Genomic DNA, 18,722 nt, shown 5'->3' on the forward strand with positions numbered 1-18,722 from the left:
AGTTGGGGCATTTGCAGGGTGTTGCAGCATGTCCACAATGAGCCTCTGTGAGCGACCTGGACTCCCAGAGCCCAGAGCAGGCTTGCTTAACCTGCTGACGAACAAGGCCAGAGATGGGTCTTTGTGTGGAACTCCAAACGCCATTTATTGTGATGAAGAGGGTCCAGGGACAGAGACAAAATGGGGCTGAGAACACAAGGTTTCATATGGGGCGAAAAGAGGTGGATGCGAGGGTCAAGGGCCAATGGGAACTGAGTACAAGTGGCACAGAGGAGGGGCAGCCAAGTGAGGAACCCATGAGATAACAGAGGCGGGGCACTGCAGTAAACTGGGACAAATAGGGGACCGGAGAGGGGAGAACATTCCAGGGGGAGTACCTATAAGGAAAAAACAGCAGTTCAACTGGGTGATACCAATAAAAGCTGTTGCATTAACATGAGCCTGCAAATGCCTGTGAGTGAGAGTGGCAAGGGCTGGTCCTGGACAGTCAGGATGGACAGAGATGAGAGATCTGAAGTCACGTCTTAGGATGACACTGTTGAGGCAGGATGGGAATGAAGAAACTGAGTCAGAAGGCTGAGACAGTGAAACTCTGATTTATTTCAAAATGCATCGCTCTTTATACAGAGCTTCATCCAGGCCAAATCCATTGGTCCTGAAGTGAAAACAACCTGCACCATTGGTGCAGAGTGCATGACGCACAGTGGTAGAACTTTATAACTATAAACAACATGAACAACAAGGAGATACAACTCTTATTTACATACTTTTCCAACAGATTCCCAGGCTTCTGCCTGATTAGAAACTCTCAGTTTCCCTCTTTGAATGAATCTGAGACCGACATTAGGATATACAGTTTATTGTGGGCAGCTGCAGCTCGGAGCAGGCCCCAAGGAGTAGGGGCAGGGCAAGATAGCGAGAGAGATTTCCAAGAGAGGGTCCAAGAGGGCAGAGGGAAGGGGAGGGAGAGAGTGCAGGAGAAGGGGCAGGAAGAGGGGCAGGAGAAGGAGCTCTGGTCTCCGGGGTACACCTTATCAAGGGGGCTTGAGAGTGGGTGCAGAATAAGACTTTGGACCAATGGGATTACAGATACATCATACTTCAGGGGAGGGTTACAGGTGGGGGATAAACTATACAATTTTGAGGGATGAGACAGAACACTTTATCTGACCCTTGGATCTGTCTGTGGCACAAAAAAGGGGGTTACCTTCTACCAGCTACACCACTGTCCACCAGTTGCTTAGCAACCAACATCCAAAATCTCAAAGCTCGTTCTCATCTCAATTTCACTCACAGTCTCTGTATTTGCCAAATCCTTTGCTAAGCAATCATATTCATAAGGCTTTCCCATTTCATCTTCCCCAACAGGTGAGACCATTTTATTCTAAGAGGCGTCTTTCTTTGATCCTGGTCACCTTTGCCCTTCCAGGGCTAAGGTATTACAGCTCCAGTGGAAGGCCCTTGAGCCTCCACAGCAGGGCTTCCCTTACAAGTGGGACTGTTGATGTCGGGTTAAGCCAGTGCTGGAGGAGAAGCTCTTCCCACACTCGGGACATTCATAGGGCCTCTCCCCAGTGTGGATGCGCCGGTGCAGGGTCAGGTGGAAGTTGCGTTTGAAGCCCTTCCTGCAGTCAGGGCAGCGGAAGGGCCTCTCATCCGTGTGAATCCGTTGATGAAGGAGGAGATGGGAGCTGGTCCGAAACCTCTTCCCACACTCAGGACACTCGTAGGGGCGTTCTCCACTGTGGATCTTCTGGTGCTGGATCAGGCCAGAGCTGATGCTGAAACTCTTCCCACACTCCCCACACTCAAAGGGTCGTTCCCTGGCGTGCAGGTGCTGGTGGGTGAGGAGGTTGGAGCGGTCACTGAAGCTTTTCCCACATTCCTTGCACTTGTAGGGCCGTTCCCCCGTGTGAATTACCTGATGGCGGATCAGACAGGAGCTCCGGCTAAAGCTCTTCCCACATTCCAAGCACTCATAGGGGCGTTCCCCTGTGTGGATCATCCGGTGGCGAAGGAGGTGGAAGCTCCGGCTAAAGCTCTTCCCACATTCCAAGCACTTGTGGGACTTCTCCACATCCTTAGGCTTCTTCACCAGCTCTGAGTTAGAGCTGAAGCTCTGGCCACCTTCCTGGCACAGGGTGTCTCTTTCCTCCTTGAAGCACCCTGGGCTGGGTTTGCAGCCCCTCCTCGTGCGGGATCTCTGGGGCTTCTCTTCCCCATCGGATTCCTGTGCTGTGGAAGCGCTCAAAACAGCTTCTTCTGCAATGTTCTCCCAGGAGGATTTCTCCTCCTTAATCTCTGCCTCCAGCTCATTGCCTGGGGGAGGAAGGACAAGGAGAGAATGGGATTTGCCTCCGTGCCAGAAGGAAAGGGAAGGAGATCCCCCTAGTCTGTCCCCAGCAGGACAGCACTGGCAGCAGGGTTGTCCTGCAGCCGGGGGCCGTGCTGGGCTGGGAGATGGAGCAGGAGAGAGGGGGAAAGGGGCACTGACTTCCTCCTCACCTGCCTGGCTGTTCCAGAGCATCTTTCCCTTCCTTGCAGCCTCCTCCTCCATTCAGCCAAGCTTTAAGAATGACAAATCCTGGGTTTGGGGGAAAGCAACATGTGAGTGTGATGAATTCAAGGTTCCTCCTGCCCAAGTCCATTTCTAGAAATCACCAGGCATCTTGTGTCCATGAAAACCTCCAAAACACCATGAAGCAGAATAAAAACCTTTCCAAAATATTAAGATTCAGCAAAGGAGCCCTCCAAGATTCCCCCCTCTCTAGTCTCTCCCTTTTAAGGTCCTGGAGGTCTTCCCTCTGCTGGGTCCCGCTTAGGGTTGCTGGAAGTTTTAGAGGTCCTAGGGGTCCCTTCTCCTCTCAGTCTCTGTTTCGACTGCTGGGGGTCCCAGGGTTCCCACTCTTCAGGCTCGCCTAACTCCAGATTGCCGGGGACGTCTCCCCTCCCAGTCTCCCCGTTTCAGGGTCGAGGGGATCCTGCCCTCCCCGTTAACTCTGTGCTTCCTCCTTTCCAGTCCGCCGGGGGTATTCCAAACTGGTATTGCCCCTGTCTGGTCTCCCACGCCAGGGGCAGCCAGAACTGATGTCCCCTTAAGCCCGTCGGGCGATCTCCGTGCGGCGTGCGGGATCTCGCATCCTCCCCGCGGTATCCCGGGCTCTGCCGACAGGCACGGCCGGGATCCCCCCGAAGAAAACACCTCCCGGGGACGCCCAAGGGATCTGGGGCAAGTTCTCCCTGCCCAGTCACCTGTGGGATGCGGCGGGGCAGATGCTCCACGGGCCGGCAGGGCTGCGGACACAGGGCGGACACGCGAATTTCCTCTTCTTCCACTTTCTTCTACTTTTCTTCTCCTTTGCGGAACATCAGACGGCTGCAGAAGCTGGTCTCCTGGCCCCGGTACAGCGGAAGCCGGGCGACAGATAAACTCAAGGCAGGAACAAAAATGAAGGCCGCTCTCCCTCCTCGCCTTCCTGCCTCTCCTCCTTTTCCTGCGCCTCCTCTTCCTCTTCCCTCCCGCTGCCGGCAGCTCCGCCCGGTGCCGCCCCATCCGCCCGGCGAGGAGCGGGGGGACCCCGGACGGAGCAGGCGGGCCAGCCCCGAGCCGAGATGGGGGCAGCTGGGATTTGGGGGGACGGTGGGAAAGGAATGGGAGAGGGAAGATGACGGGAGGTAGCACAGCGGGTGAGTGCTTCCCAAAGGGGGTCCCTTCGTGTCTCCCTTGTGTGTTCCCTGGAGAGCTTCCCTGCAGCTCTGGGGGAGGCGGATCCTCGCTGGAGGGCTCCTGAGGGGCTCCCCCCAGCCAGCAGCCGGTGCTGCGGTGGCCGTGGAGTGGAGGGGAGTGGGAAAAGGGGGTCCGGCGTGGCCCCCTGAGCTTCCAGCTGGCTGTGGGGTGCTGGTAGGGTGCATGCCATGACCTGTGTCCCTGCCCACAGAGGGGTGTTCCAGCAGACAGGAAAGGCCAAGTTGCCACTTCCAGAATGGCATTCCGAAGTGGAGTTGGACAGGAACAGCTTGTGCACTCTGTTGGGAACCCGCTCTGCATCATCCTCTGGTGATTCTCTACCTCTCACCCAGCTCCAGGCTCTGGAAATTCTCTTCTGTCTGCATTCATCACTCACCAGCACCGGCACACAGGGAAATAGCCTTGCAAGTGTGAGGAATGTGGGAAGAGGGTTCAGATCGTCTCAGATCTCATGAAACATCAGTGGACACTCTCGGGAAAATATCTTCTCAGCCTTGACAAACAGCCCTTGGCTCAATTCCTCTTGAGTTTATCACCAACATCATCTGTTCTAGGAACTGGTGCTGTACAATGAGCTCCAACAGCCTTGGAAACTTTTTTTTTTTTGCCTGAATAACATCCCAAATGGGATCATATTTTAGTTCTCAACCTTTTCCAGAAAGTCACCAACCTGAGCTGCGGCTAGGATGGAAAATGTCTGTGACTAAAGCCCATCCCATCCCTATGAACAGCAGCCCTGAGTGAAACCCTTGGGCTCCTGGGCAGCAGCAGCTTCAACAGCAGCCAGGAACTCTCCCTTTTGCTGCCCTCAGGCTATCCCCGAATGGTCCTGGGCTGAGCCCCCCCACTCCTCGAGGCTCTGCCCTGCACCTGGTGGGGAGATGCAAAGGCATCTGAAGGGAGAATTCCATGGGAATTTCCCACAGCGACCCCGTACAGACTCCTCCTGTCCATGTGTGTGTGACACTGAATATGCCATAGAAATGTCCTGAGAATGCTGCTCTCCTGGAGTAGGAAGTAGGTAAGATTTGTAAGTCAGTCGGGCCTGTGGGTGTGTTCCTGTTGTGGTGTAATAAATTCTATGTGAAGTTACTGATTAAGTTTCAGTTAAGTACTGTTAAGTTTAAGTTAAGTGCTATTGGGCCTTTAAGCATAAACTGTTCAAATCCAGGTTCAGTTCTGTACAGGGGTCTACTCTGACCCTTGTGACTCAACACTGGCGTCTTGCATATTCCTTTTTATCCTTACCCTTTTCTGGGTTTTTTTCCCCCCTCCCTCCTCCCTCCCCCAGAAATTCTTGAGCTACATAAATAGTTTAGGGCTTATTTCAGTTTGGATTTATTGATTTTGGATTTTTGTTTCCTTTATCTTGGTGTGCTTTAACCAAGTAATCCCCTCCTCCTCTATCCCTCCTTCTCCTCCTCCTCCTCCTCCATCCCTTCTCTTCTCCCCAGGACCAGCACCCACCCTTGTTCTCCTGTGTCTCCCATGCATCCTGCTGGAGGTGGAGGGATGGAGCTGGGGCAGGTCCGACTGGGGCAGCGCTGGGCTCTGAGTTGCTCCTGCCCACACTCGGCCCCCACCACAGCTGCCACTGCCAGGACAGCATAGGGGGCCCAGGCTGGATGGCCTCTGTCTTCTCCCTCCCCAAATTCCCCTCCTGGGGGGCACTGAAGGTGAAGGGTTGCAGGTGGGGTCCACATGGGGAATGTTGGGCACTGCGGGTCTGCCTGGCAACTGGTGAGTCGTCAGCCAAAGCCCTGCAGAACTGGGGAGATCCCGCAACCCCTTTAGGAATGGGGTATCCCCTGGCCTCATCATCCCAAACCTTCAGCTGTCTCGTTTCAGACCCCATCCCACCCCTCCCAATTCACGTCCCACTTCTCCCAAATCCCATCTCACCCCTCCCAATTCCTATCCCATCTGCCCCAGTCCATATCCCACCTCTCTCGATTCACATCCCACCCCTCCCTCCCTTCCTTCCCCTCCAGGGTTTGGAGCGCTGTGGGATTGAATACTTTTGGGGTGGTATTTAGTCATTTTGAGGTGGGATTGAGACATTTTGGGCTTGGATGGAGACACTTTCAGTGGCCACCTTCCTTGAGTGGTTTTGAAGTGATGGATAGAACCCCTCACCTTTTGGGGTGCAAAATAATGGAGGAAACTACTCCAAATTCCCTCAAAACCCCCAAATCCTCCTGAATATCTCCCAGACTACAAATTCCTCCCCAGTCCCTGTAAAATGGTGAGGTTTTGCACATCTTTAATGAAGTTCTTCATTTTTACCCAATTTTGGGTGTTTTTAAAAGATGGATCACAAGCAAATAAAGGCCAAAATCAAGGAATTTACGTGTCAGCATTGTTTGAGTATCCATGGAGCTGGGTTGGGTTGGACTGAGTTGGGTGGATGAAAGAGCCTTTCTTGGAGGTGTCCTAGGGTGATGTTATGGTGCTTGTATCCCCAGTCGTGTGTTCTGTTTGTGCTTGATGTTATGTTCTGTGCCTTCAGGACTGGCTCCGAAAAGCGAAAGTTTGTTTTGTCTTGTTATCAGCCGGCTCACCTCCCCCCATGGTCTGTGTCTAGGAGAGAGGATAGGGCTTGATTGCTTGCTTTTGCTTTGCTCTCGCTACTGCATCTTGCTTTTGCTTATTATTTAGTTTAGCTAGGCAGTTCACTTTCTTTCCCTGGACTGTTTTTCTTTCCCTTTCCTGAATACCATCCAACCTGCTCCAGGCTGGGACCTGGGAAACACCGAGAAACACTGAGAGCCTGCGCTCTGTGATCTGCAGCAGCCATCCCCAGTGCCCAGAGCAATCCCCAGCGCCAGAGACCAAGAACTGGGCGACCACTCCCAGGAGAGACTTTCTGAATTTGTCATCTCTTCAGAGTGGTGAAAGAGTTTTTGTCATCTGGTGTTGTTGTTTTTGTGCCGGGGAGTGTTTCTGTCTGTTAAATCAACAGGTTTTTTTCCACGTCTCTCCAAGGAAATTCTTCCTGAACCAGGTGCATGGGAGGGGCTGTGGAGGTTTGCTGTCTGGGGGTGCTCCTCCTGGAAGTTTTCTCCCAAATTTGCCCAAAACCAGGACAGGAGGGATTCCCACAAAATTGTCTCCAAAATCTTGGTCTCTACCAGTTCTGGATTACCACATCTGTGACCTACTTGAATCACAAGGTTGATTCAAGTCCCAGCATGGTCACCATAGATAACACAATGTGTGTCCTCTAATGGGTGAAGTTGGAGCAGTGAACACAGCTCTTCGTGCAGCCAGGGCACTCACAGGACTTCCCTTACCTGTGGGGCTGTTGGTGTTGGGTCAAGGCAGAGCTGCAGATGATTTATTAAAAAAATATGGATATTGATCTAGTACCCATATCCAGCTGTGATGGACAAATCTCTAACAGTTTAAAGTTAGAAAATGTGTGTTTATTCGACGTCAGGTAGTGTGCAGGATAGCTCCCAAATACACACCGCACCTTTCAGGTGATTACAGAGTTCTTTTATCCATACAAGTATTGAATACACAAAATATTCATCATTTTGGTACATCCCATTCCTCGCTTTGTATGTTAATAATTTCAAAAGCTATTAAGCATGTGTAGTTTTTTCCTTGAAATGGGTCAGTGGTCCCTTTCATGGGTCGGGGTCCCAAAATGAGGAAGTAAATGAAGTCTTCGTCCTTCTGACCTTTCTACCTTTTCAATGCAAATATGACAAATGAACTCTTGGTAGAACTCCCATTCCTTGTCTTCAATTGGTTTCAGAACAGAGGAGGCCCACAATTGTCTTATGTTCCTAAAAGCTATTTGTCAGTTTGTATATTCTTCATTATAAACCCAGCTAACTAAACATTGTGCTGACAAGCAATCAATTGTTAGTTAACTACTAACTCCTTACTTCATCAAGGCCTACTCATTTATTTTAATTAACTCTAGTAAGACTTATCTCTAACTAAAATCTTAGCGCCTCTAAAATCTTTAAATTCCTTAAAATTTACGTTTCACAGGAGGAGCTCCTTCCACACTTGGGGTGCTCTTAGAGCCTCCTTCTGGTGTGGATGTTCTGGTGGCAGATCAGGTTGGAACAGTCACTAAACCTCTTTCCACATTTCCTGCACATGTGGGGCTATTCCCCAGTGTGGATGCTCTGGTGGCAGACCAGGCAGGTGCTTCACCTGAAGCTTTTCCTGCATTCCAAGTACATGGAGGACTGTTCCCTAGCATGGATCTCTGGCAGTAGATCAGATGGAAGCAGGGGCTGAAGCTCTTTCTGCATTCCAAGCACAGGTAGGGCTGTTGCCTAATGTGGATCTTCTGGTGGCACATCAGGCTAAAGCTCTGGATAAAGCTCTTCCCACATTCCAGACACTTTTAGGGCCATTTCCCCATGTGCACCCACTGGTGGATGAGGAGGTTGGAGCTGTTGCTGAAGCTCTTCCCACATTCCAAGAAGCACTTGTAGGGTTTCTCCCCATCATGACACTGCTGGTCAACCACCAAGTCAGAGCTCAGCTGCCTTCCCAACACGGGGCAGGTCTTTCCTCCTCAGAGCACCATGGGCTGGGTTTGCAGGCCCTTCTTGTGGAAGGATCTCCATGGCTTTTCCTCCCTTTTGACTTCACGTACCATGGAGCCCCTAAAATCAGCCATTTTCATAAGGTTCTGCTATGGGGATTTGTTCTCCCTGGTCTCCATCCACAGCTCAGTGCTGAGGGGGGGGAAGAAACAAGTAGAAGGAAGAAGGAAGAAAAAGGACAAGGAGAGAGAAGGAAGAAGACCAGGAAGGAGATTTGCCTCTGTGAAAAATGCATATTTTATGATTGGCTTTTTGCAAATATTAAATTGAATATTATATGTATGATGTTATTTTGATTAGAAGTGCTGTATTAACATTTTAATAGTACGGTAAATGTAGTTTTGTAGTTAAAATGCAGCTTTAGTAGTTAAAATAGAAATTGTCCAAGATTGAGAGGCAAGATGTTTTCTAGTACCATCTGTGTAGCAGTTGCCCTCTGGGCAGTTTTCCTTATCTCCTGGTAATGGGCCCATCAATATCTCCCACATGACTCAGAGATAATTCCATCCAGAAGCCATTTCTGTTTTACAGGTGATCAAGGACACACCCCTGACTCAGAATGACATCAGCCCACGGTGAGATGCTCCACCCAGGGGGGAGGAGCTAAGCATGCCCACCTAGATCTATCCTGGGATTTCTGAACAGAGAAGCAGCCTTTCCACAGGTTTCCAGGAGGACACAGCTGGGGTTTCCACTCGACTGACTACACCTTTTCTACAGGACCACTGCTCCAACAGAACCACATCTGCCACTCCAGGAGGACTGCAGCCACTCCAGTTTGGACTGCTACCAGCACGCTGGCCAAAGGGGTGTCAGGTTGTATTCTGACTTTGTCAGTGGTCTTCCTTTTGTATCATTGCATGTATTTTGTCTCTTTTCCCTTTTCCCCAATAAATTGTAATTCTGACTTAGAGTCTCTCACTGGTTTTAAAGAACAAAACTATGTATGTGGTTTTTTTTTTCGCAAGGAATGAGATATTAGCTTTGAGATAACAGTCACAGAACACCTCAATCTTCCAGAGAAGAGGAATTTATGACTCTTTTATCAGAAGAAGCTAATTTCTTCAGGCCTTGCTCAGACTCAAAGATGCCGTGGGAATTAAAATAAATAGTTGACATATAGCAGACAGAGGTTCTTGTTTTAAATAGAATGTATGCATAACCATGAAGTATGTATGAATATGCAACAGTGTGTGGTTTTTAAGGGTTATTCCTTTGTTCACAAGGTATGCTTTTCGTGACTTAGTGTCCAAGAGCATCCGGACACTAAGCATCTATAATTATTTGCTTTTTATTTTCTCGTAATTGTCCTAACTCTAAATTTTATTACTCTAAATTGTATTACTATTTTTTTATTATTAAACTTACAAAATTTTAAGAAACCAAGTGATTGCTGTTTTTCACACCTCCGTACCAGAAAAAGGAAGGAGAAGGAAGAAGATCCCCTTAGTCTGTGCCTGGCAGGATGGCATTGGCAGTGGGGTTGTCCTGCAGCCTGGGGCCATGCTGGGCTGGGAGATGGAGCAGGAGAGAGGGGGAAAGGGCCTTCAAACCCAGCCCAGGGTGCTCTGAGTAGGAAAGACTGTGCCAGGAAGGTGGCCAGAGCTTCATCCAGAGCTCTGACCTGAGTGTCCAGCAGCAGCTTCATGTAGAGAGAAGTCTACAAGGGCTTGGAATGTGGGAAGAGTTTTAGCACAAGCTGCCACCTCATCTATCACCAGAGCTTGTACACTCGGGAACGGCCCTACGCATGTGGGGGATGTGGGAAGACCTTCAGTGATGTCTCCACTTTCACCTCCCACCAGCAGGTGCACACTGGGGAATGTCCCTACAAGTGTGGGCAATATGGGAAGACTTTCAGCCAGAGCTCCAACCTCCTCACCCACCAGTGCCTGCATAGGGGAATGGCCCTTCGAGTGCCCTGACTGTGGAAAGAACTTTGTCTGCAGTCTGACCTGGTCATCCACTGGGGCCTCCACAGAGGGAGAAGCCTTATGAGTGTCTTCAGTGTGGGAAGAGGTTTTGGAACAGCTCAGTTCTCATCAGACGTCAGCAGACACACATGGAGGAGAGACCTTAGGAGTGTCTATGACTGACTATGGCAAGAGGTTTTGGAATAGCTCACATCTCATCAGGCATCAGGGAACACATACCAGGGAGAGGCCCTATGAGTGTCCTGAATTTAGGAAAAGATTCAGCCAGAGCTTTCCCTTGACAAGCCACCAACAGACCCACCGAAAGGGAAGCCCTACAAATGCCATGACTGCAGGAAGAGCTTGAGTTGAAACTCCAAGTTCATCACCCACCAGCACCTGCACACTGGGAAGAAGCCATACAAGTCCTTGGAATGTAGGAAGAGCTTCAGCTGGAGTTCCAGCCTTATCACCTACCAACATCTGCACACTTGGGAACAGCCCTACAGCTGTGAGGAATTTAGGAAGAGCTTTAGATGGAGCTCCTGCCTGATTCAGTACCAGAGGATCCACACAATAGAACTGCCCTACCAGTGTGAAGAATGTGGGAAGAGTCTCATGGATGTCTCCAGCCTCATCACCCACCAGTGCCTGCACATTGGGAAATGGCCCTACCAGTGTCAGAAATGTGGGAAAAGCCTTAGCACCACCTACTACCCGATCCACCATCAGAAGATCCACACTGGGGAACAGCCTCATGAGTGTCCCGAGTGTGGGAAGAGGTTTCAGAATAGCTCAAATCTCAAGGCACCAGGGGATGCACATAGAGTAGAGGCCCTTCTGCTGTACCAGCTGTAGGAAGAGCTTCAACTGTAGCTCCAATCTCATCACCCATCAGGACATCCACAGCCGGGTGAAGCCCTGTAAGTGTTGGGAGTGTGGGAGGAGCTTCTGCAGCTCTGCCTTGACCTTACACTACACCCACCAATAAAGGAAGCTCTGTGAGTGCCCCAGTGGGGTGGGCGGTGGCAGGGGGAAAGAGCTTTGTTTATTGCTCCAACTTCTTCATCCATTGGAGGAAACACTGGATGATCCACAGTGACCCACATTGTGCAAAGACTTGATGATCCATATACAGAACTGGGATGCCCTCAAGAAGCAGCTGGTTTTTTGATGCCTGTGATGAACAGGGATAATTTGAGGAATGAGATGTTCTCCAAGTGACCACCAGAGACCCTTAAATGATCCTTATTCTAATGTAAATGAGTTCCAATAAATGATTTAAATATGTAAAACAATCTGAGGAGAATGTTTGGCATATGAGTTTGGGAAATGTATTAATATGCATTAGTTACATAAATACAAAAAATATGAGAGATAGCTGAGTGTGTGTGTTAGGGGGAGACATACCCTGCACACACCTGGCACTGAAATAAAGCTGCTTTCTAATAGTGAAATTACAGAGTTAAAGAGTTTAGTTCCTGTTTTCAGTGACATTTTCTTGTTACCCAGCCCAACCCCCACACACAATCCCTAGCTCCAAACAGGTGCTGGCACTCCAAAAGCAGCCGGGCTGTGCAGTGGTGGAGGGGTTTGTATCCCCACCTCGCACAGCACTGGGAGCTCTGCTTCTTGAGTGGTGTCCTTATTTCAGGGAAGAATCTCCACATCCTTCTCTCCTTATGTCAGGAGACTCTGCAGTTAAAATTTGGGATGGGGCTGTTAGAGTCTGAAGGCCTGCACTGTCAGGCAGATGTGCCCAGGCTGCTGTGCCAGCTCAGCAGCTTTGGATACGTTATCATTTGGTTGTTCCTTTATCCCGGTATTTTAACAGATCTCCTGTATCTTATCTCATTGCCATTCAATGCCAAAAACAGTGGAAACCCCCTTCTTCATTTACCTCTGGCATGTTTGCAAGCAGGATACTGTTCGAGTTGTTTGACCCCATTCAGGCAGAGCATCCACGTACAGGACTCCCACGGGATGTCCCTGCTCACTGCCCCGCCTCCAATTTTCTTCATTCTCCCAGTAATTTCCCACTGTCCCTTCAAACCTCGGCTCCCCCTACAGCTCAGTTTCAGGGTGTTCCCAACCTCCTCCCCGGCTCAGTACTGGGAACTCAGACCCTTCACACTCGGTTTGGAAGTGAAAAGATCCTCTTCTCCACCCTCTCACACGCCCTTCCTATCATACCCCTAAACTCCAGGTTTCCCCAGAACTTGGTTTGGGCCTGCCACATACCTCCCATTAAATCTGGGTGTTTGATGTGCCGCTTTCACCGAGTTTTGTGGATTCCATATCCCTCCCACTCTGTTTATGGGTCCCAGACCAAACTTTCCACCTCTTTCTTATCACCCTCAGATCCGCAGCCCACCATTCCCCACTCTGGGTGTGGTGAGGTCCTACCCCACCCTTTTCCCGTCCCTCACTGCTTCCCATTGTCCCCCCCGCCCTCCTTTCCCCCCATTCCACCTCCCGGTCACCTGAGAGCTCCGGGCCCACAGCTGGGGGTGCTTCCAGTGCCACCAGTGTGGCCCTGGCTGTCCTGTCCCCAGTGCCAGCAGTGCCACCAGTGCGGCCCTGGCTGTCCCATCCCCAGTGTCACCAGTGTGGCCCTGGCTGTCCCATCCCAGTGCCACCAGTGTGGCCCCAGCTGTCCCATCCCCAGTGCCACCAGTGCGGCCCCAGCTGTCCCATCCCCAGTGCCACCAGTGCCACCAGTGCTGCCCTGGCTGTCCCATCCCCAGTGCCACCAGTGTGGCCCCGGCTGTCCCATCCCCAGTGCCACCAGTGTGGCCCCAGCTGTCCCATCCCCAGTGCCACCAGTGCCACCAGTGCAGCCCCAGCTGTCCCATCCCCAGTGCCACCAGTGCCACCTGTGCGGCTTTAGCTGTCCCATCCCCAGTGCCACCAGTGCCACCAGTGCTGCCCTGGCTGTCCCATCCCCAGTGCCACCAGTGTGGCCCCAGCTGTCCCATCCCCAGCGCCGGGTGGTGCTGCCAGCCCCAAAGCAGCCGCGTTGTGCAGTGGAGGGGTGCCCAAAGCGGCCCTGGGAGCCCCAGTCTGGACCAGTCCGGACCAGTCCAGAGCAGCGCAGGCGACATCAGCCGTGACCGGCGGGGCTGGGCCCGGCCTGGGCGCCCCCCACCTCCCCAGATTCCCCTGGCGGGGGGCGCTTGGGGCCGAGGGGGGCTGCAAGTGTGCAGCGCTGGGCGCTGCAGGTCTGCCTGCACACTGGGGAGTCACCATGGGCTGAGCCTGCCGCAGGGCTGGGGCTGCAGCAAGGGGACACACCCTGCTCCAGGGGGGATGCTTCGCAATCGGGTGGCCCCCACAAGCCAGCTGTAACCCCTCAGCCATCGGAGGAACCATGGGGTCACCACAACCCCCCCAAAATGAGGGCAGGGGGCCTCCGCAAGCCGGTTATAACCCTGAAAATTGGCAGAAAGCAGCAGGATCCTCTCCAAAATGGGCTCACCTCATCCTCCCATAATGAAGGAGCATCACTGCAGCCCCTGAGAAAAGCAGGGAGTCACCTCAGCCCCTGAAAATGAGCAGTATATTCCCAAAAGCCATTTGTAATGCCCCAAAACCAGCAGAAAGCAGCAGAGTCCTCCCCAAAACAGGTTCCTGTACAATTCTCTATGGAGCCCCCCTTCCATGTGCCAAAGCCACATGTCTACCCCCTCTCCCACCACCCTCCACTCAGGATTCTGGGTACCCCAAAAACTTGCTCAGGATGGGGTTGTCCAAAAATCCCCTCAGGAAAGGGGAATATCCCAAAATCTCTTCAGGAATTGCAGATACCCCAAAACCTCCACAGATTTGGGGGATACGCTTGGAGACATGGTACCCCCATCCTTAACATCCCCTATCTTTTGCTACATTATTTCAGATCCCTTCCCACCCATTCCAAAATTCATTCCAGCCCCTAACCTGCATCCTACCACCCCCCAATCCCAATCCCACCTTTCCCAATCCACATCCCACTCCATCCCAAACCCCAAACCCCATACCAACCCTCCCAATTCACATCCCACCTTTCCCACTCCCCATTCCACTCCTCCTAGGGGTTTTGAGGGTGCTGTGGGATCACATATCTGGGGAGCCATTTTGAGGTGGAATCATGCTCTTAAGGGTGGGACTCAGCTATTTTAGGTTGGGATTGAGCCATTTTCAGTGGGATTGAGTAATTTTGATGTAACAGATTGATCCCTCTTGGATTTGGACTGAAAAACAATGGAGAAAACTCTCCCACATTTTTCCAAATATCCCCCAGAACCCAAATATCTCAGTAAAATGGTGGCAGTTCAGAGGTTTTATTCATTTTTTCATCCCAACCTTAGGTGTTTTTAAGGGAAAACAAAAATTTAAAGAAAATTAAGGCCAAAATAAAAAGATTTACATGTCAGCACAATGTTAGTGTCCATGTAGCTGGCTTGGGTGGGTGGAAGAGCTTTTTTTAGAGGGGTCTGTACCTCATTGTGTTCAAAATTTCGGTCTTTGCTCCAGTCCATCACCATTTGGCTGTGCAAGACACCCATAGGCCAGAGAGAATTAGACTAGTGTAATTATTTAGGTTGGAAAAGACCATAAAGATCATCCAGTGATGCTTGACACCAGAGGAAGAAATTATTGGATGGAGCAGATAAAGAGTTTTTGGGGCCTAAAGTCAACAAATCCACTCTTCCCAATGAATGTCCAGCATCAGTCTGTGTCCCAATGAATGTTTCTACCCCTGTGTTCATCCAGGTGCCTATGGGGAACCAGGAGGATGTGGAGACCACAAGTCAGATGTCTTCCAATGTGGATCGCCAGGAACATGGGTCACCAGGCCTCTGCCCAACATGGATCCTCCAGTGCTCTTCCCGCACTTGCAACTTGTAGGGCTTCTCTCACCAGTGGGTCCGCTGGTGTGAGGTCAAGGCAGAACTCTGGGTGAAGCTCTTCCCACACTTCAAGCACCTGTAGGGCCTCTCCCCAGTGTGGACACGCCAGTGCTTGACTAGGTCAGAGCTGCGGATGAAGCCCTTCCTACAATCAGTGCAGCGGGAGGGCCTCTCCTCTGTGTGCATCCGTTGATGCATGAGGAGATCGGAGCTGGTTTGAAACCTCTTCCCACATTCGTGACACTCATAGGGCCGTTCCCCAGTGTGGACACGCTGGTGGACGACAAGGCTGAAGCTGCGGTTGAAGCTCTTCCCACATTCCAAGCAGTTGTATGGCCGTTCCCCAGTGTGCAGCCGGCGGTGGCTGATGAGATGGGAGCTCTGGATAAAGCCCTTCCCACATTCCAAGCAAATGTGCGGCTGTTCTCCAGTGTGGAAGCGCTGGTGGTACGTGAGGCTGGACCTCTTGCTGAAGCTCTTTCTACATTCCAAGCACTTGTAGGGGCATTCCCCTGTGTGAAGGCGCTGGTGGACCACCAGGTCAGAGCTCTGGCTGAAGCTCTTACCACATTCCCCACATGTGTAGGGCCGTTCCCCAGTGTGGACCTTCTGGTGGCGGATCAGGTAGGAGCTCCAGCGGAAGCTTTTCCCACATTCCAAGCATTTGTAGGGCTTTTCCCTGTCACGAAGTTGCTCATGGATTACCAGCTCTGAACTCTGGCTGAAGCTCTGGCTGTCGTCCCGGCACAGGCTGGGTCTTTCCTCCTCAGAGCTCCCTGGGCTGGGTTTGAAGCTGCGTCTCATGGGGGATCTCTCAGGCTTTTCCTCCTTTTTGACTTCCTGTGCTGTGGAGCTGCCTCTTCCACAAGATTCTGACATGGGCATTTGTCTTCTCTGGTCTCTGTGTGCAGGTCATTCCCTGGGGGAGGAGGGAAGAAGGAGAGGAAGGAAGAAGGAGACAGAAGAAGGAATGAGTGAGTCAAAGGAACAAGGAGAGGAGGGATTGAGGAGGGATAGGAAGGAAGAAGGAACAGGAACAGGGAGAGGAAGGAAGTGAGGAAGGCAGAAGAAGGAAGAAGGGGAGGAATTAAAAAGGAGGAGGAAGGAGAAGAAGGAACAAAGAAGGCGAAGAAAGAGAAAGGAGAGGAAGGAATGAGGAAAAGGAAGTAAGAGGAAGGAACATGAAGAAAAAGGAGGAAGGAAAGACAGGAAAGAACAAGGAAAAGAAGGAAGAAGGAACAAGGAGAGGAAGGAAAAAGCAGAAGAAAAGAGGGGGAGAAACAAGGAGAAGGAAGGAAGAAGAAAGAAGGAGAGGAAAGAGATTTGCCTCTGTGTCAGAGGGAAGAGGAAGGACATCCCCCCCAAATTCATACCCAACAGGACAGCATTGGCAGCGGGGTTGTCCTGCAGCCAGGGGCGATGCTGGGCTGGGAGATGAGGCAGAAGAGGCAGGGAAAGGGGCAATGATTTCCTCCTCACCTGCCTGGGTGTCCCAGAGCATCTTTCTCTTCCTTGCAGTCTCCTCTTCCATCTGGCCAAAGTTTGGGAATTATAAATTCTGGTTTTGGCTGAAGAAAACAAGATGTGAGTGTGCTGGATTGGAGATTCTTCCTGTCCAAGACCATCTCTAGAAGTCACTGGGCATCTTGTCTCTATAAAAGCTCCCAAAACACTAAGACACAGTCCCCAAAACCCCAAGATTCAGCCAAAAACCTCTCTAAAATAGAAAATTCTGCCCGAAAAACTTCAAACAGCCAAGATTTAGCCCCAAAAAAACCAATAAAAATACCGAGATTAATCCCCCAACAACTTCAAAACATCAAGATTCTGCCAGAGAAATCCTATCTGCTTCAAGATGATGGCCACTCCAGAGTTCCCCCCCACCCTGGGTTTCCCACTTTGGCGTTCCTTGGGGGAGCATCTCCAACCTATCCCCTTCCCCTGGCTGCCGGCGGTTCTCCCTCTCTGGGTCCTGGTTTCTGGCTCCCGAGGGTATCCCCTCTCCAGGCTTCTCCCTCTCCGTGCGGCTGGGGATCCCCCAGCTCCGGCATCGCCTCTCCCCGGGGTTCCCCCCAACACCTCGGCTCTTTCGAAGGGCCCCCAAAAGCGGTGTCCCAACCCCGGCAGCACCGGGCGATCGCCACCAGGGCGGGCCAACAATGGAGCGGCCCTGGCCGGTCAGACCAGCCCCACCGGCACCCGGCATCCCCCGGGATCTCCCAAAAACACCCACCCAAAAACACCCACCCAAAAACACCCACCTCCCGGGGACCCTCCGCATTCCTCGCAAGGGGCGTTTCCGGCTCAGCTTTGGACTCCCGGATGATCCGAAGATCCCCCTCCCAGAAAAACTCTACCAGGAATCCCCCATGCTACCTGCGGCGAGCTCCCCGTCCCCCGTCACCTGCGGGATGCGATGGACCGATGCTCCCGCAGCGGGGGTGCCGCAGTTGCAACGAGCTTACAACGAGTTACAAAACAGGCTTGTGGCTCCTCCTTTTCCTGCCCCTCCTCCTGCCTCTCTTCCCTTCCTCGTCTCCGTCTCCTCTATCCTCCTTCTCCTCCTCTGGATACTTTTTTTTCTGCTGAATCCTTTCTCTTCCTCGTCGTCTTTTGCGTCCTCATCCCTCTTCTTCTTGTTCATCCCTTCTCCTCCTCTTCCTCCTCCTCCTCCTCCAGGCGCCCTGGCTGTGTGCATAGACTGGGAAAACAGAGGCTGGAGAGCAGCTGCGGGAAGGGACCCGGGGGTCCCGATCGGTGCCCGTGTGGATCTGAGTCAGCAGTGCCCTCGCAGCCAGGAGGGCCATTGTGTGCTGGGTGCATCAGGCCCAGCATCACCGACCGGCCAGGAACGGCACTCACGGACAAAACATACCGGTGGGGATAGGAATTGAATTAATTACCTATCAAAACAACAGCAGGATAATGAAAATCAAAATAGATTCTATAAACACCTTCCCCGACCCCTCCCTCCTTCCTGGGCTCTCCATCCTCCCTCCAGCAGCACAGGGAGATGGGAGTCACAGTGAGTTCGTAGCACCTTGTTCCTGCTGCTGCTCAGGGAGAGAAGTTGGGACTCCTTCCCCTGCCCCAGGGTGGATCCTCACAGGGCTTCAGGTCCTTCCAGCAAAGCTGCTCCAGCGTGGGCTCCTCTGCCCAGGGATCCACAGAGCCATGCATGGAGGCTACTCCAGCACCGCCTTCCGGTGTCACATCCTTCTTTTTGGGCATCCCCGTTCCAGTGTAGGCTCCTCCAGGGGCTGCACGAGAATCTCAGCCCTGGCATGTGGAGCAGCTCCTGCACCTCCTTCTGCACTGCCCTGGGTGTCTGCAGAGCTGTTCCTTTCACATGGCCCTACTCTGCTTTTCTCTGGACTCAATTCCATCTGCACAAGAACTTTCCCTTCTTGAATCTGTTATCCCTGAGGTGTCATTGCCATCTCTGGTGCACCCTTGGTAGTTGTGCATCTGTTCTGGAGCCAGTTGGTGTTGGTTCTGCTGGACATGGGGAAGCTTCTGGCAACTTCTCGCAGAAACCACCCCTGAAGCGCCCCTGCCACCAAAACCTAGCCACACAAACCCAACACAGGCACTAATG

At 51.9% G+C, this 18,722-nt stretch overlaps 1 protein-coding gene, 1 long non-coding RNA gene and 2 pseudogenes across 10 annotated transcripts; 2 read left to right on the forward strand and 2 right to left on the reverse strand.

Annotated features, from left to right (window-relative positions):
• Window positions 1–577: 577 nt before the first annotated feature.
• LOC144245869 (uncharacterized) lies at window positions 578–3,488 on the reverse strand. Its single transcript, XM_077788927.2, has 3 exons — window positions 3,253–3,488; window positions 2,506–2,584; window positions 578–2,319 (listed from the first exon to the last, which is right to left on the reverse strand). Exons 2-3 carry the CDS (start codon window positions 2,555–2,557, stop codon window positions 1,487–1,489), a joined length of 885 nt encoding a protein of 294 aa, XP_077645053.2. The 5' UTR covers window positions 2,558–2,584; window positions 3,253–3,488; the 3' UTR covers window positions 578–1,486.
• A 48-nt stretch (window positions 3,489–3,536) lies between these two features.
• LOC110480964 (uncharacterized) lies at window positions 3,537–9,229 on the forward strand. 8 transcript variants are annotated; one of them, XR_014950925.1, is made up of 5 exons: window positions 3,537–3,687; window positions 3,939–4,765; window positions 6,483–6,752; window positions 8,854–8,897; window positions 8,987–9,229. It is a non-coding gene; the product is annotated as an uncharacterized LOC110480964 (long non-coding RNA). The 8 variants fall into 8 exon arrangements; XR_014950926.1 differs by having other exon boundaries at window positions 6,483–6,639; XR_014950922.1 differs by having other exon boundaries at window positions 8,854–9,229.
• Window positions 9,230–9,787: 558 nt separating this feature from the next.
• LOC146764249 (uncharacterized) lies at window positions 9,788–11,692 on the forward strand (annotated as a pseudogene).
• A 2,846-nt stretch (window positions 11,693–14,538) lies between these two features.
• Window positions 14,539–18,446, reverse strand: LOC110480963 (uncharacterized; annotated as a pseudogene). The gene is made up of 3 exons (XR_014950916.1): window positions 17,529–18,446; window positions 16,604–16,692; window positions 14,539–16,043 (listed from the first exon to the last, which is right to left on the reverse strand). The product of XR_014950916.1 is annotated as an uncharacterized LOC110480963 (transcript).
• Between the last annotated feature and the right edge of the window lie 276 nt (window positions 18,447–18,722).

This window comes from Lonchura striata, chromosome 35, assembly GCF_050655825.1.
Source record: "Lonchura striata isolate lonStrDom1 chromosome 35, ASM5065582v1, whole genome shotgun sequence".
NCBI classification, from domain to species: Eukaryota; Metazoa; Chordata; class Aves; order Passeriformes; family Estrildidae; genus Lonchura; species Lonchura striata.

What these genes read in the sequence shown, in the direction of transcription:
- LOC144245869 (XM_077788927.2), bottom strand. Translation starts at nt 2,557, where the DNA reads ATGGAGGAGGAGGCTGCAAGGAAGGGAAAGATGCTCTGGAACAGCCAG. An exon ending in GCTCTGGAACAGCCAGGCAG is followed by an intron (nt 2,320 to 2,505) that starts GTGAGGAGGAAG and finishes TTCCTCCCCCAG; the next exon opens with GCAATGAGCTGGAGGCAGAG.